The sequence below is a fragment of the Lycorma delicatula genome, chromosome 1 (assembly GCF_047948215.1).
Source record: "Lycorma delicatula isolate Av1 chromosome 1, ASM4794821v1, whole genome shotgun sequence".
In the NCBI taxonomy this organism is placed as follows: Eukaryota; Metazoa; Arthropoda; class Insecta; order Hemiptera; family Fulgoridae; genus Lycorma; species Lycorma delicatula.
Genome location: NC_134455.1, coordinates 132108773 through 132124103, shown reverse-complemented (window position 1 = coordinate 132124103; position 15331 = coordinate 132108773). Strand labels below are relative to the sequence as shown.

The 15331-nt window shown below is 29.9% G+C and overlaps 1 protein-coding gene across 1 annotated transcript in view; it reads right to left on the bottom strand.

The window, feature by feature from the left end:
* Positions 1 to 1434: 1434 nt before the first annotated feature.
* Positions 1435 to 15331, bottom strand: part of LOC142317643 (uncharacterized) — a 93668-nt gene continuing 79771 nt past the window's right edge. The window contains exons 7-8 of the mRNA XM_075354200.1: positions 14394 to 14462; positions 1435 to 1545 (exon numbers count right to left, since the gene is read on the bottom strand). Coding sequence (XP_075210315.1) covers positions 1435 to 1545; positions 14394 to 14462 — 180 coding nt within the window. The remainder of the gene's footprint in view (positions 1546 to 14393; positions 14463 to 15331) is intronic.

The window sequence follows — 15331 nt, the reverse complement described above, 5'->3', positions numbered from 1 at the left end:
AAAATCGCTGACTCGTAATCAAAATCTGTAACGTAACGCAAGATGATAAGTATATATATATATATATATATATATATATATATATATATATATGTAAGAGAAAAAGGCATCGAGCGAGAATATATGAGTGTATAATATAATAATATGTAGTAGCAATTATGATAGGTAGGAGAAAAGCTGCCGGTGATTTACAATAACTCTCCCTCTCTATCGCTTATAATAATAAAAAAAAAAATGATTGTTTAAATTCAGTGTAAGTTAACATATTATAATATTTATTGAGTTTGGATAACATAGTGAAGATTTTCAACACCTAATTTATATACATTAAAAAATCATTAACTTTGAAAATATTGTCGGTAATGATTGCTGTTTATTGTTAAAAAATTGCTTTATATGAAATATTTCGGTCTTGCAATTCTGTGGGGGAGAATTTCGCTTGCGCTAGTATCTCGAGAATGGTAGCCTCTAGACGCGATGGATTAAGACCTATCGTTCCGGGTGATCGCAAAACACCTAATCGAGTTAAGCCTCTCAAAATTGCGTTATAAAGTGCCTAGGACGCACCGTTTTCGAGATACGCCATTTTTTTATGTAACGAAAGATATGTCTGAGAAATACCGTTTCTTATGTAAAATATAAATAAAATAACATCAGCTGTTAATAGTTAGCTATCACAACTATAAAAAAATTCACAATACCCGTTTTCTCTGAAAGTAATGATGACTGATTGATGCACATCATTATAAATTGACAGCCTTAACTGAGTATCTGTTAAATTATAAAAACAAAAAACAATTTTGAAGTTTGAATCGTAAGTATTGATCATTGTATATATTAGATATTGATCAATGATATTCACACATATCGCTGAAAGTAATGATGACCTACATCGTCATCATAAATTTAAAATTAATCATGCGGTTTGCAGTTAAAACATATGCTTTAATATGAATTTTTCAGTAAATCAACTGTTTCAATATGGAAACACACATCATCATGGAAAGTAGCCGTTCATTAATTTATTCGAATAAACCCGTGAAAAGAAACGTGGAGGTTCAATACCCAATTTCTTTTTGGTTCTTTTTTGTAATTTTGCGGGCATCTCAAACCTGTGTTTTACTACGTATTTTGTAGTAAACCCGCTCTTTCAGTGTGAAAATTTAACTACAAACAGGCGTTATCGTGGAAACCACACCTGCAAATTGTGCGTCAAATTGGTTCTAGGGGTCAAACGTTAAACGTTAAAGTGGCTATTGAATTTAAACATTAAATGCTACTTGTAATATATATTAATTCAAAACATTGCAATCCTGTACAAATTTTCACTTCGGCCGTGCGGTCTTAAAAACATATATTTTTTACTAATCAATAAATTTATTAAAAAAATGACTGTTTATATTTGATTCACCTTCGTATATGGTACGCTTTTAATTATAAATTAGATTCTTTTACCTTAATAATTATAGCATTTGTAATAACAAGTCCGAAGTTTCCACAAACATTAAATGGTGTTGAATGCAGCTGGCTTACCAAGAAATAAATCTGTAAAAATAACAGTTGTTAAAACCTTGCATAAAAAATAATAAATTTTTAACGTTAGGCCACATTTCTCCAATTAACATGTAGAATGCCTCATTTAAATCACAATGCGTAGCATTACGTTAGCACTATAAAATACGAGTTCTCATACCATGTATGGGAAATTAAGATAATTATTAAGAAGTCAAACGTGAATTAATCATTAGAAAGATATCTATTTTTCATTCTATCCATATTTCTTTATAGAATATGTGAGACTGAAAATCAAGAATTTTGTTTTTCTCTCATTTTCTATCATTATAGGTAACGTATTATGATATGTAAACTTACCACATGCATAGTGTACAGGCTATTTTTCAAAATATTTAACCATATAAACGTTATTATTAACATAAATCATGTGTATGATAATTTTCAAATTGTGATGCATGTAAATCTCTATTACAGTAAAAATATTGGTTTTTACTGTAATATATTTTATTAACGAATAAATTTTCAAAGGATTTAAAAGAAATAGTTATCTCTAAAAAATTTTTTTTCTTCAGTCTTTTGACTGGTTTGATGCAGCTCTCTAAATTTCCCTACCTAGTGCTAGTCGTTTCAATTCGGTATACCCCCTTTATAGAGGGTATCTTTAACCTAATCTCTAACAATTTGTTTTACATATTCCAAACGTCACCTGCCTGCACAATTTTTCCCTTCTACCTGTCCCTCCAATATTAAAGCGACTATTCCAGGATGTGACCTGTAAGTTTATCTCTTCCTTTAATTATATTTTTCCAAAGCTTCTTTCTTCATTGATTTGCTACAACACCGTTCCATTTTCACTTTATCCATCCACCTGTTTTTTATCATTCTCTTATAGCACCACATTTAAAATGCTTCTTATCTTTTCTTCTCAGGTACTTCGATCGTTCAAGTTGCACTTCCATATAAAGCTACGCTCCAAACCTGTACTTTGTTTTTCTGACAATTAAATTAATTTTTGATGTAAACAAATTATATTTCTGACTGAAGGCTTATTTCGCCTGTGCTATTAGGAATTTTATATCGCTCCTGCTTCACCCATCTTTAGTAATTCTACTTCCAAAATAAGAAAATTTCTCTACCTTCATAATCTTTTTTCTTTCTAAGTATTATATTCTGTTTACATTCGGCTGTAATCGCCCCCACCACTTTACAGCCGAATGTAAACTTTTTTTTTCACGAGCGCTGATTGGTTGAGAACCTAAGGTATTTTTTCACAACAGCGACCCCCTCTTTCGAATTAAATTTTCACCACGAAAGCGTGTAGTAAGCACAATTCTGTTTCCTTCATAAAACAATACTCATTATTTAAAAAATAATAAAAATAACACTTGATGCCCCAATCTTTTACATGTCTATATCACTGAAAGTAATGTTGCTCGATTTTTTTCACAACATTGCTATAAATTTAAAAGTGATCAGAACTGTTAACCGAGTGGTAAAAACATATTTTTATTTTATTTCATCATCAAATACAAAAATATTATGAGAAAAGGGCGTATCCCGAGAACGGCTGGACTTGGAAGGATGAAACTAGTGGTTTTAAATTCGAGATAGTTGGAAAGTACCCTTTCGGTTAAGCCTAGACGATTTCGGTTAAGCCTAGTCGTCTAGGATGTGATTTTGAAAGGCTTAACCGAAAGGGTACTTTCCAAAATCGCGTTAAAAATCATCTAGGACGCACCGTTTTCGAGATACGTCCTTTTTTTATTTATGACATGATGAACTAACTAATGAAGAACTACCAATGATTTTGAAGGTTAAACTGACTTTATAGACATTAAATAATCGTTACTGTTTACATAAAAAAAAAATTATATTACACTATCATCGCTGAAAGTAATGGTGTCATTGTCAATAGTAACTTATACAATACATTAAAAATAAACAAATAATTAAAATTTCTACTTATGAACAATTAAACTAATTGTTTAATTACTTTTCCGGTTAACGGCGAGTAAGCCACTACATTTTCATATATTAATAAACAATACGCGATTGTATTTGGTTTAATCTTCTCTTCAACTTCAATATTAATTTTCAAATCAATAACGCCCATTTTTATCGATTCATCCTGTCGTGAACAATCAATCACGTACAAGGGATATTTGTTTTTATAATCTGAAAACGTATATGGCGTATCGGTCAATTTATAATAAGTTGTTTAAACTTGACAAACATATTGTACATCAACATTCGATTACCTCTAAATCATCGTATGGATAACAGTTTGAATTTATAAATACTTTGATATTTTTAACGTTGCACGAATCAAATTCCGACGCGTTCTTTGTAACTTTATTTAATCTATCGGTTTGAAACCCTAAAATAACGTATCTAGGTTTATACAACTGTGATGATGTTTTTACATTCCAAACCATAGATTTTGTCTGTGGGACTGTTGGATTCTGATGAATTTCCCAACTTCTAAACGGTATAGGCAATCCGTTATTTTTTTCTCTCAATTTGGCCAATTCCAACTGATATTGACTGGATACTTTAAATATGATACAAGCCATGCAACATCTATTATTTCTAGTCTAGATTTACGATCTGAAACCGTGGCCAGTGTAGCGTTTACATCATCACTAGTACGTTTCAATAACAATTCTTGCCTGTTGTTTATAATTATTTTCTTATAATCTTCAGGAAAACCCAACAACATTGAAAGGGGTATGTATAAAGTAAACGCCCCATCTTCGTCTATATTAATTTTATTTGTACCATTAACCCACCCGGCTTGTTCCAACAATAGAATCGAATTGTTTGTTACGGAAATTACATTTTTAATAATAGAGGTCACACCTACATTTTTTTGTGCTGGCCACCTCGTGCCCATTTCTTTTGTAAACAATCTCATCGAATAAAAAGGCGCCCGCAAAATTTAACCAATTCTGATGTTGTTGATTTTTTATTGTTTTCACCAACAAGTTTCCCACGAATACGTAGACAACTGTTGCCCGGAACAGAATCTTGTCACCCGATTTAAAGTTGTTTTCAAATGGGGTGTGTTTATGTATTTGTTTATATGTTAACGATTCGTCAGTAGACGCGACTTTTTTAACATTTAAATAATTCATTTGAAAAGAAAAACTATTTTTCATTTCAATAAGTTATTGGTGCTTTTTAATTTTCCATCGACTATTTCAAACCCTAGAGATTTTAATTTCTTAATTCTTTCCTCTGTTAGTTTATATTTAACATCATGATCACAGTCACTTTTATATGGCATTTCTAATAAAAAAAATAATCAAATTGCAACAACTTATTTACATTCTCTCAATACTCGTTCGCCACGTAAATTTAACAACTGATCGTTTTCATCGGTCAATTTTATTATCAAGTTGCTAATTTTTTTTTCATCTACTGGTACGAATGTATTATAAAATAAACATTCTTCAATCATTTCACCAGAATCGACACTCAGTGGAAAATCATACAAAATGCAATCTTGTTTCTCGTTTTTATATCCGCCCGAAATTTTCATGTTTTTTAACATCCTTGTCGAACGCAAAACACAATTTATTATTTTTGTTTTCTTCAACATTTGGAATCGTGTTGGCCGTCATCAACCATTTTAAGCCTAATTCATATTGGCCTTTTGAAAGGTCTATTGGAGGAAAAAATGTTTTTTCCTCCAATTATCCTTCGATAATCAACGAATCGTTTCCATCAATCGACAGCAAACACGCATGTCTAAAATGAGAAAAATTAAAATTAAAATGTACAATTTATTCGGATAAAAATTCTAAACACAATCGACCACAAATTACATCATCATCGGCTTATATCTGTTGTAATTGTACGTTACATTAGATTTTCCAAAATAATTAATCAATTCTGGAGGCGGGTGTATGTTTCCTATACCATCAAAATAGTCTACATTTTTATCAACTTTTCTAAAGCAAACCCAATGTGTACCATTACCCATTGAAGTGTCCAAATTGATTATAGCACATTCATTTTTTCCAATCTTTTTTGGTAAAGCGTCTAAGATAAACACATCTCTGAAATGTGAAATTTTCAATCGTTTTGCATACTCTCTCAGTTCATTGTCATATAAAGCACGCCTCGGTATTGAATCGATTATTTTTTTTTACTCTTCCCCCACTTTTCTTTAGTTTTCCTCTCCTGCCACTTTTCTTTAATTTTAATTGACCCCCGAATTTAGATTTTAATTACATCGCATTTGTTACAGTATAGGCAGTCGCTCTTTCAGTCAAACTACTACCCGGCGCAATTGCACGTTCCCAAGCTCTCTCAGCCAGTGCTTTGTCGGCCTAGGCTCTGGTTTTGGTATCTGAATATTTCGAATACGCAATATTGTGCAATTTACAGGCATCATCCAATTTATTAACGCCTTCATCTCCACGTTTCAATCTTTTTATCCAATTTCGTCCCAAGACCACAACAATTGTAACCTGGTAAATGCGCTTCAACTGGTAATAAATCTACAGATTTACCAGAACAGAACCATAAATACCACGACCTTTTTTTTTAGTCTATCTTTTTTGGCTTGTCTTGGTCTTTTTGTCTGTTTGGCCTTTTTTCTTGTTCATGTCTATATATAAAAAAATTTCATTTCGATTTAAATAAACTATTGATGTAAAAATTAAGGAAGAAACCGAATCATTTGGTGGATGGAATTCCAGGCACCAAATTATTTCATGGTTTATCGAGTACTTTTAATTTAGTCATTTCATTTTCTCGAATCATTGCCCCGACAATGGTTTTAATTTGATCGCGATGAGATCTTCTGTAATGCGACGGTTTAATTCATTGTCTATATACTTGGCAATTTTTTCTTTAAGTGGTTTGGGGGAATCTTTCATAAATTCAACAGTTGCATCTGCAAGTTTCACTTTTTCATCCTCTATATATTTTTTAATGCTTACATCAAGATTTGTCATTTCTTTATTTAATCGTTCTAAACCCACAAACTTTTCATCAAGACTGTTTGTATATTCGTCAAACATAAGTTCACATAGTTTAAAATTCAATGCATCATTTTCATCGACAGGATCGGATACATTACACAATCTATGATGTTTTACATCAAAATTTCCTTCTGGTGTGAGTGAAAAACCTCATTCTCCACGTGGACGTGGTTGAGGGACTTGATCGTTTTCAGTATATTCATAACAGCCCATTTCAGGATTCATCATCATTAAATTTGACATCATTCTATAGAGAGGTTGATGAAGCGATTTTGAGAAAATGTACAAGTTTTGAAAACGTACACCGTTTTCTTGAACTAAAAGATTAAAAACTACATTTGTTTTACCATAATTCGATGGACCGCATACATTACATCTAATGGTGTTTGGCAAGAGAGAACCATGTTTACTTTTGTTTTTAAATGTACAACCCCCCAATACATTTTAAATGGGGAATTTTGTTTTTTGTTGTATTTTCTTCATATCTTTGTAGAGAAAAATAAAAAATACAAATTAATTAATTATTCCCAATTTAAAGTTATTTTGAAAAAAGGATGGGTGTGAAAATTAACTTTTGACAAATCAATGGGAAGTTTTTTTAACCTACTCTACATCATCAAATTCATAACATTTTTCAAAAATAGGGCCACATTTATGAAAAATGTCATATTATATTTTCAAATGTATTGTTTTACAATCATTTGCTATAAATTTTATATAGAAATAAATCGCATCAATTGCAGATTCTACTTGCAATGGAATATATGTTGAATATGAATTTGGTAAAATAATTTTATTAATACGAATTTTGATTTTGGTATCTATATAAAAGTTAACTTTTTGAAATTCAAATAGAAATTCAAATAATAGTAGGTTTTTGATTTATTTAAAAAACTGTATTAAATTAACAATTTAAAATATTTAAAATTAATATTATTACAATAATTAAAAATATTCAATATTTCTTTCTCTATATGTAAATTGAAGTTTTTTAATTCAAATAGACTATTGAAAGTAGTAGCCGTTCACTTCTATCGTCAAGTTATCGAAAAACGCTGTTTTATAACATTTTGACAATAGAAATTGTTTTTATACTTTAGGCAGTGTAAAAATTTTTATACTGCCGTTCTCCAATTGTCCAACAAAATATCCTAAATACATGCAAGTGAATCCAAATAGTACAAAATCCATTAAATTTAGTAATTTAATGTTTATAGATGAACAATTTAAACTTTTCAATTTATTGAAAATATTAGACATTTTTGCAATATTAAAAATATTTAAAATTTTCAACTTGTCGAAAATATTAAACAGTTTTACATATCATATATTAGAATTAATAGAATAATTTGGTGGATCAAATTTGCTCCCCCAAAATAATTCATATAAAGTCGTTTCAAAATATACAAATTCACTAGATTTAGTAATTTCTGGTACTTATTTAAGGGATGAATTAATTTTAAATTTAGCTTGTTGGATTTTTATAGATTTCTATGAAAAATGCTATAAAATCAGAAAAGAATTTAAGAATTGAATTTATTTTATTATAGAATTCAAGTCGTATAAAGATGATATTGCTCAGTTGCATTCAAAATTGGAATACATAGAAAATAAGCAAGAACAATTGGAAATTGAAAATAATAGACTTGAAGATGCAATTTTAAAACGCAAGTTGTAAATTGACAAATTGAATGGTAATGTAAAGAAAATTAAAACAATGACCACCCCATATTTATCTACACTTTATCTATACGATGAAAGTGACAATTGTCTTGTAATTTTAGCTAAAAATAAGGATGACGAAGAGTTTAAATATTATGTTGTTCGTGTTCAATATAGAAATCTAGAAGAAACGTTGAATAAACTTAAAAAATTTATCCCCATTTTAAAATTGTCTATGAAAAATTAAAAGATCCGATTATATTAAAAGTATACGATTCTTTAATCTTGCTTTTAAAGAATTGAAATTTATGAGAAAACGTAATCATTTTAATATAAATATGGAAATTGATGATTTTATACAAAAGTTGGACTTGTATAAAAAATCTTTCAATACGTTGAATATTACAACACCAAAGTACAAGACGAGTAAATTATTGTTTCATTTTATTTTTTTAAATATTTTAGAATGTCTATTAAAACTGATTTGGCAATTGAATTGCACAGGCCAGCTAGACGTAAATTATCTTACTAGAAAGACGGAATTAAAGGGTCTAGCCGACCTAGTACAAGCAGATATAGTTGAAATGATTCCTTATTCGCGACACAATAAAGGTTATAAATATTTACTGACTATAATTGATTGTTTTACTAAATTTGCATACGGTGTACCATTAAAGAACATGACGGGTAAAGAGGTCGTGTTTGCTTTGGAACCGATATTGAAAAGACATAAAATGAAACATTTTCAAACAGATCAGGGAAAGGAATTTTACAATCCACATGTGAAAGCCTTGTTGAAAAAATTCAACATAAATCATTATTCCACCCATTCAGATAAAAAGGCCGCCATTATTGAACGTTGAAAAAAAAAAGTGGACTAAATTTACAGAATATGGCAGCTATAAATGGATTGATATTTTGCAAACACATATAGATGAATACAATAATTCTACACATTATTTAAACCCAAAGATGTATACAAGACGAACGAAGCACAAATGTTGGCAAATTTTAGTAAAAATTACGATGGAAAAAAGTTGTAAAAATTAAATTTAATGTAGGCGATTGTGTTCGTATAAGTAAACATAAAAAAGTATTTGAAAAGGGCTATCTACCAAATTGAACGAATGAAATATTTAAAATTCATAAAAGGGCGTTTTTATCAACACAAACTACAAAAAACCAAACATAAAGATGTATATCAAATTGAGAAAATTTTACGACGAAAAGGCGACAAAGCCTATACAAAATGGTTGGGTTTTGATAAAACCTACAATTCTTGGACTGAAAAAAAAGTTTTTACATCATTAATAAAATAATTGAAGGATTTGGAAAACTTTTTACCGCAAAGGTTCAGTGATCTTACACTGTTAGATTTGAATGAAATTAACAATTCTAAAGACGTTTATATAATATACAAAGGTATGAGAAAAACGGCCAATGGTCATAATTACCATGATGTAGAGTTTACATTTGGTATTGATGTTGCATAATTGTAAAAAAGGTTATTATTTTAAATAAATAAAATAGTCCAATATCTTAAAAATTATTTATTGACTCATTTAAACTAGTTTCTTTTTTTTCAAAATAAATTTATCAATTTCTTTATCCCCATATGAGAGTATATCTATAAGGTATTCCAATACGAATCTTTTGTCGTCATATGGAGAGAGAGCTTTTTTAGATTGATCAATCGAGTATATTTGGTGATTAAAACTACGTAATGATTTCGAGGTGGAATATGAAATGTTTCTATTGAATATATAGTCTTTATAAAGCTCATGATTTAAAACGTTTAAATTGCAATCTTTATCAAATATACTAGAACCTTTTTTAAATTCCCTTGGCCGTCTTTTTTTGTTCTAAATAACACTGTCTACGCCCCCAAAGCATTAAATACATTTTTGCTCTTAACCCGACAAATTCATAGATTGGCATCCCACCCATTTCATCTTTTAAAAGTCTTATATACCTACCGTAAACATTTCCAACTTATTGATTCAATTGTTTTGGTGTATCAAAATGTTCCTGTTTTGTTGGCACCATTGAGTATAATAACGAATCTGTATCTCTCATTAGCAGTTTTATGTTTTCATGACCATATCTAGGTAAAAAATGGTTATAATGGTAATCGTACATAATTAGTTTTGCCAAATCCGTCACTGTTAAACCTACATATATGGGTTTGTTTAAATATATATTTTTTTCAACATTGTTATTCCAACCACATCGTTTCCATAAATGTAACAATGTTTTACTCTTGGGGTGGCGTTTAATTTTTTAAATTTTAATTTATTGTTGATTAATCGCATATCGATTCTCTTTCTTACGTTTTCAATAGTCTTCATCCATGAGGTTCATCGTTTCGTCTAATTCTTTTTACTCTCGGACTATATCATCAGCAAATCGTAGCATCTTTATCTTTTCACCTTGTACTGTTACTCCGAATCTAAATTGTTCTTTAACATCATTAACTGCTAGTTCTATGCAAAGATTAAAAAGTGACGGGGATAGGGAACATCCTTGTTGGACTCCCTTTTTTATTACGGATTCTTTCTTATGTTCTTTAATTATTACTCTTGCTGTTTGATTTCTGTAAATATTCTTCTATCTCTGTATTTGAATTATATATTTTTTTTTAAATTCAGAGTATTTTAATCCTGTCTGAGTTAACGAATGCCTTTTCTAGATCTATAAATGACAAGAACGTTTGTTTTTTTTTCCTTTAATATTCGTTCTACTACTAATATTATTACATAAATTTGTAATAATTTTTTTTTAAAATTCCATTACGTTTTTGTACAGTGAAAAAAAAAATATATATTTCTTTTTTTATCAGAATACCTTACATTACATTCATTAATATGTTTATCGCTGAAATTATTAAAAACTTAAAGTGAAATTTTACAAAATTATTAAGAATGGAATATAAAAAACTATCAAGAATCCAAAATATAAAGAGTGTTTCTAAAATGGTAGGCTAGCTATACTTCTTCGGATTCTATTTGTAAAACTGAACAAAAAATATATTTAGGAAAAATGGCTAGAGCGACGACAATATGAAAATATATTTAATGTTCGTGTGAACGAAGAAAATGGTTTTAAATGTTCTACAGCTTCTGTAGTTTGAAGAGTTACTGAAAAGACATTAATTTTGCTACACTTCTTCTCTTCCTTGAGCGAATCTGGCGGAATCATACAAAAGATAGGCGAATTGGATGGCCAGGCGTTCTCCTTTTCCTTCAGAAAAGACAGACCATTCCAGTCAACTGAAGTTGATTATGCTTGCCCAATATTTATCCGTCATGGTGGGCGGCGTACTCGATCTACTACTAATCCTTTGACTATTAAGGCCTGCATCGCATTGTTGGTATGTCTCAGCACCAAGGCAGTACACATTGAGCTTGTAACTGATTTATTTTCAGAAAGTTTTATAGCTGCCCTACGAAGATTTGTAGGACGCCGAGGATTGCCTTTTCATATTTTTTCTGATAATGGAAAATAGTTCTGCGGTGCAAATCGTTATCTTCAAGAAATGTATGATTTTCTTAAAACCGATACTGCTAGTTCTATAATTAAATCTTTCTGCGCCTCAACTATCATAAAGTGGTCTTTCATTCCTCCTTACTCTTCTAGTTTGGGTGGTTTGTGGCAAGCTGCTGTGAAGAGCATGAAGTTTCACCTGCGAAGAGTCATGCGGAATTCCGTTCTAAATTACGAAGAGTTTTCCACTTTGTTATCCTAGATAAAAGCATGTTTAAACTCCAGACTATTGTACTGAACCATCATGTTATACGTCTGATCCAGCTCCACTTACTCCTGGGCATTTTCTAACCTTCGCTCCATTAACTTTCTTACCTGATCATGATTTGTTAGGCATTAATGTAAATAAGCTTAATAGATGGCTGTTTATTACAAAAAAATACTGACAGACGTTTGGAAAGCATGATCTATAGATTATTTACATTCCTTGCAGCAGATGAGCAAGTGTAAAATTTCAAATGAAAGCATTTGTATTGGTAATGTAGTTATAATAAAGAAAATAATCTCCCGCCACTGATGCGGAAATTGGGAATAATAGTGAAATTATACCCAGGTAATGATGGATTAATTAGATTAGTTGATGTAAAAACTAACAATACAACAGTAAAAATAACTATTAATAAATTAATTCTTCAAAATTCAGACGTTTGTAATGCCGAATGTGATTATGACGAATGCCCCAGTGATGGCGAATGTAATTAAGGAAATTCCTTTAACGTAATTTTCATGTATTTGATTAACTTAGTCAAGTATTTGCTTTATAGTCCTTTTTTTTGTCTTTGGCAACATAAAGATAACTTTAATTTTTCGTTCTTTCAAGGTTTATGTAACTATTTTTATATGTATTACTTTTCAATTTTGAATATTATGTTTCATCTCTAAATAATGTATCTTTAAATTATAATTGGTGGGCGGCGTATCATAAAGAGATATGGTTGAATTTAGAGCTAGTGTGGTCTGTATTTTTTGATATGATGGTAGATAATGAAATGAAGCAACGCTATGTTCATCTTGAAATTTTTTTGTAACCCTTAATATTTTAATTGAATTCGAATAGTTACATTAAACTTAATTATGTATGACACTTTATTCATCATTAATCATGTGCATTATCAAGAAATTGAAAACACGACAGCACTGTGCGGATTCTAACTTAGAATGGTCATCTTAGTTAACTCGGCGGCTAGTGCTAGTAGATACTAGAGTGCAGCACCAACAGGATCAACATGGTACAAAACAACAATTTCTTCTTCGTTCTCCCCTGTCAGCCATTTTGTTATTTTTATATAAAAATTTACATCTAGAGTTCGGATAGACGAATCACATTAATATTTGATAAACCTCTTGGTAATAAAATTTTTAAATTAGCAAAAAATCAGGAGTTAAATACCTTTGAAAATTACAAAATGACGGTTATGTTTATTTTTCAAACCATTGTATCTCCCTAAATATTATTTTTTTCAAAATTTATGTTATTTGCTAAAATATTAAGCCTTTTATTTTGAAAAATATGACAATCTGTTTTTTTAAATCGGTTAACAACTAGTCGAGTTATGGGAGGAAAATGATGTTGTAAATATTTGACATAATTATAGGTCTATTATTGTGAGAAAATTATTACTTAATTTGATACTAATTTACAATACTAGAATTAACAATAAATAAAAACAATTAATATTTCATCTAATTGTATGTAAAAAGGAGGACATGAAAACTGTCACATATTTAGATCAATTTTCTGCAATAACTCGGCTATTTGTAAACCGATTTTAAATAAAAAAATGTCAATTTTTTCAAAATAAAGGCTTAATATTTTAGTAAATAACATAGATTTTGATAAAATTAATATTTATCGAAACATAATGGATTAAAAAATAAACATGGGCGTCATTTTCTAATTTGCGAAGGTATGATTGATTTTTTCTAATTTAAAATTTTATTACCAAAAGCATACAAAATATTAACGTGATTACTCTATCTGAAGTAGAAATATAAATTGTTACATAAAAGTAACAAACAGGGATCAGGGGGGGGAAGGAGAAATTGCCATTTTTCCTAAGGATACGTTTTGTTTAGTTTTACAACTAGAATCCAAAAAATATAGCCTGCCCACCATTTTAGAAACATTCTGTATAAAATTAGAAGACTGGAATTATAATTCAAGAAATAATTTTATAACAACTTGTACGGATGCAACGACTGATAATATTCTTATTAAGACTTTTCAACGAGTTTCTTTTTAAGGCCTGCACTTTAAAAAAAGTTTCTTAAGTATCAATATGCAATTATTTAAAGTAACTTTAAAGCTTGTAAAAATTAAGATTGATTTTAAAAATTTCAAAAGAAACATTCTCTTGCTTTTAAAAGTATATCTAATGAACCGTCAGCAACGAAAAATAATGGTATCAATGAATGGGTTATACTGGATTAAATTTCTTTCATTCGTTCTCACGCAAACTTTTAGTGTTGGAAGATATTCCCTGAACACAGTCACCCAAAACTTCTTCTTTCTACAATTCCATAATTTTTTTTCAAAAAATGTGGAAATTTTTACAATAAGGTTTTTCTACTATGTGTGAACTATCATGATATGTAAACCTAAAAATACTAAATTAAATAATTTATCTTACGTGTGCATTCACATACACAAACATTTACGTGTGATAAAAAATTTGTATTTACCTCATCCTTTAAGTCGTCATCAATAAGAACTGTGTTCATCTTTAATAAATCCTTTATGATAGCACGAACCTGAAAAAGGTAAATTATGAACTTTATGAAATATTTAATTGGTAAATTAAATAGCTAGATTTCATGAAATTAATAAACAGTAATTTTATATATATATAAAACTATAGACATGATGAATATTAAAATGTTACAATCGCAAGTCAACAATTTTAGGTAGATGTCATAAGAAAGCTACCTATTGTAATGGGTACCATTATTCGACTTTCAAAAAGTTCAGCATATATATGCGTTTCACTTCCCTCCATACCCAAAAACCACTGTCAGTCTAAACGTTTATATATATATTTCACTTTCTTATCGACATGATAACGTCTTATTCTTCTTGGTATTCACCAGATGGTGGTCGACGATGAATTAAAAATTCACTGTCGTGCTCGCTCTTTTATTGAAGCCTGAGAGTGGTAGGCCGCAGCACCGCTATGGTGGAAAACTGCGCAATGGGATTGAGGCTAATACCAGGGCGTACGCATACTGTGCTCCAGCTGACATCTGACCTGCTACCGTTGTCCTCTGCCGATTGTAATTAGCCATATATGGGATAAAAATATATGTATATGTACATAAATATATATTTTGTGGACAAGATAACTGATATAATTTGGCCCAATCAATTTCAAATTCTTCCTTAATAATAATCGTCCCAAAATTACCGTCGAGTTCGTTAACGGCCAAAATCGGACCTTAGGGAAGAAAACGAGGGTGTTTTTTCCAAAAAACCAAATATTGCTATAAATGCCTTATAAAGTAGTATATGGAATTCGTTTAAAGTTCCATATTCATTTAATAAAAACCTAAAACTTATATGAGTAATTTCTTCATATCATCAACCATTTGCCCAGGGGCTTGAAAAACTGGGATTTTGAAGAAAA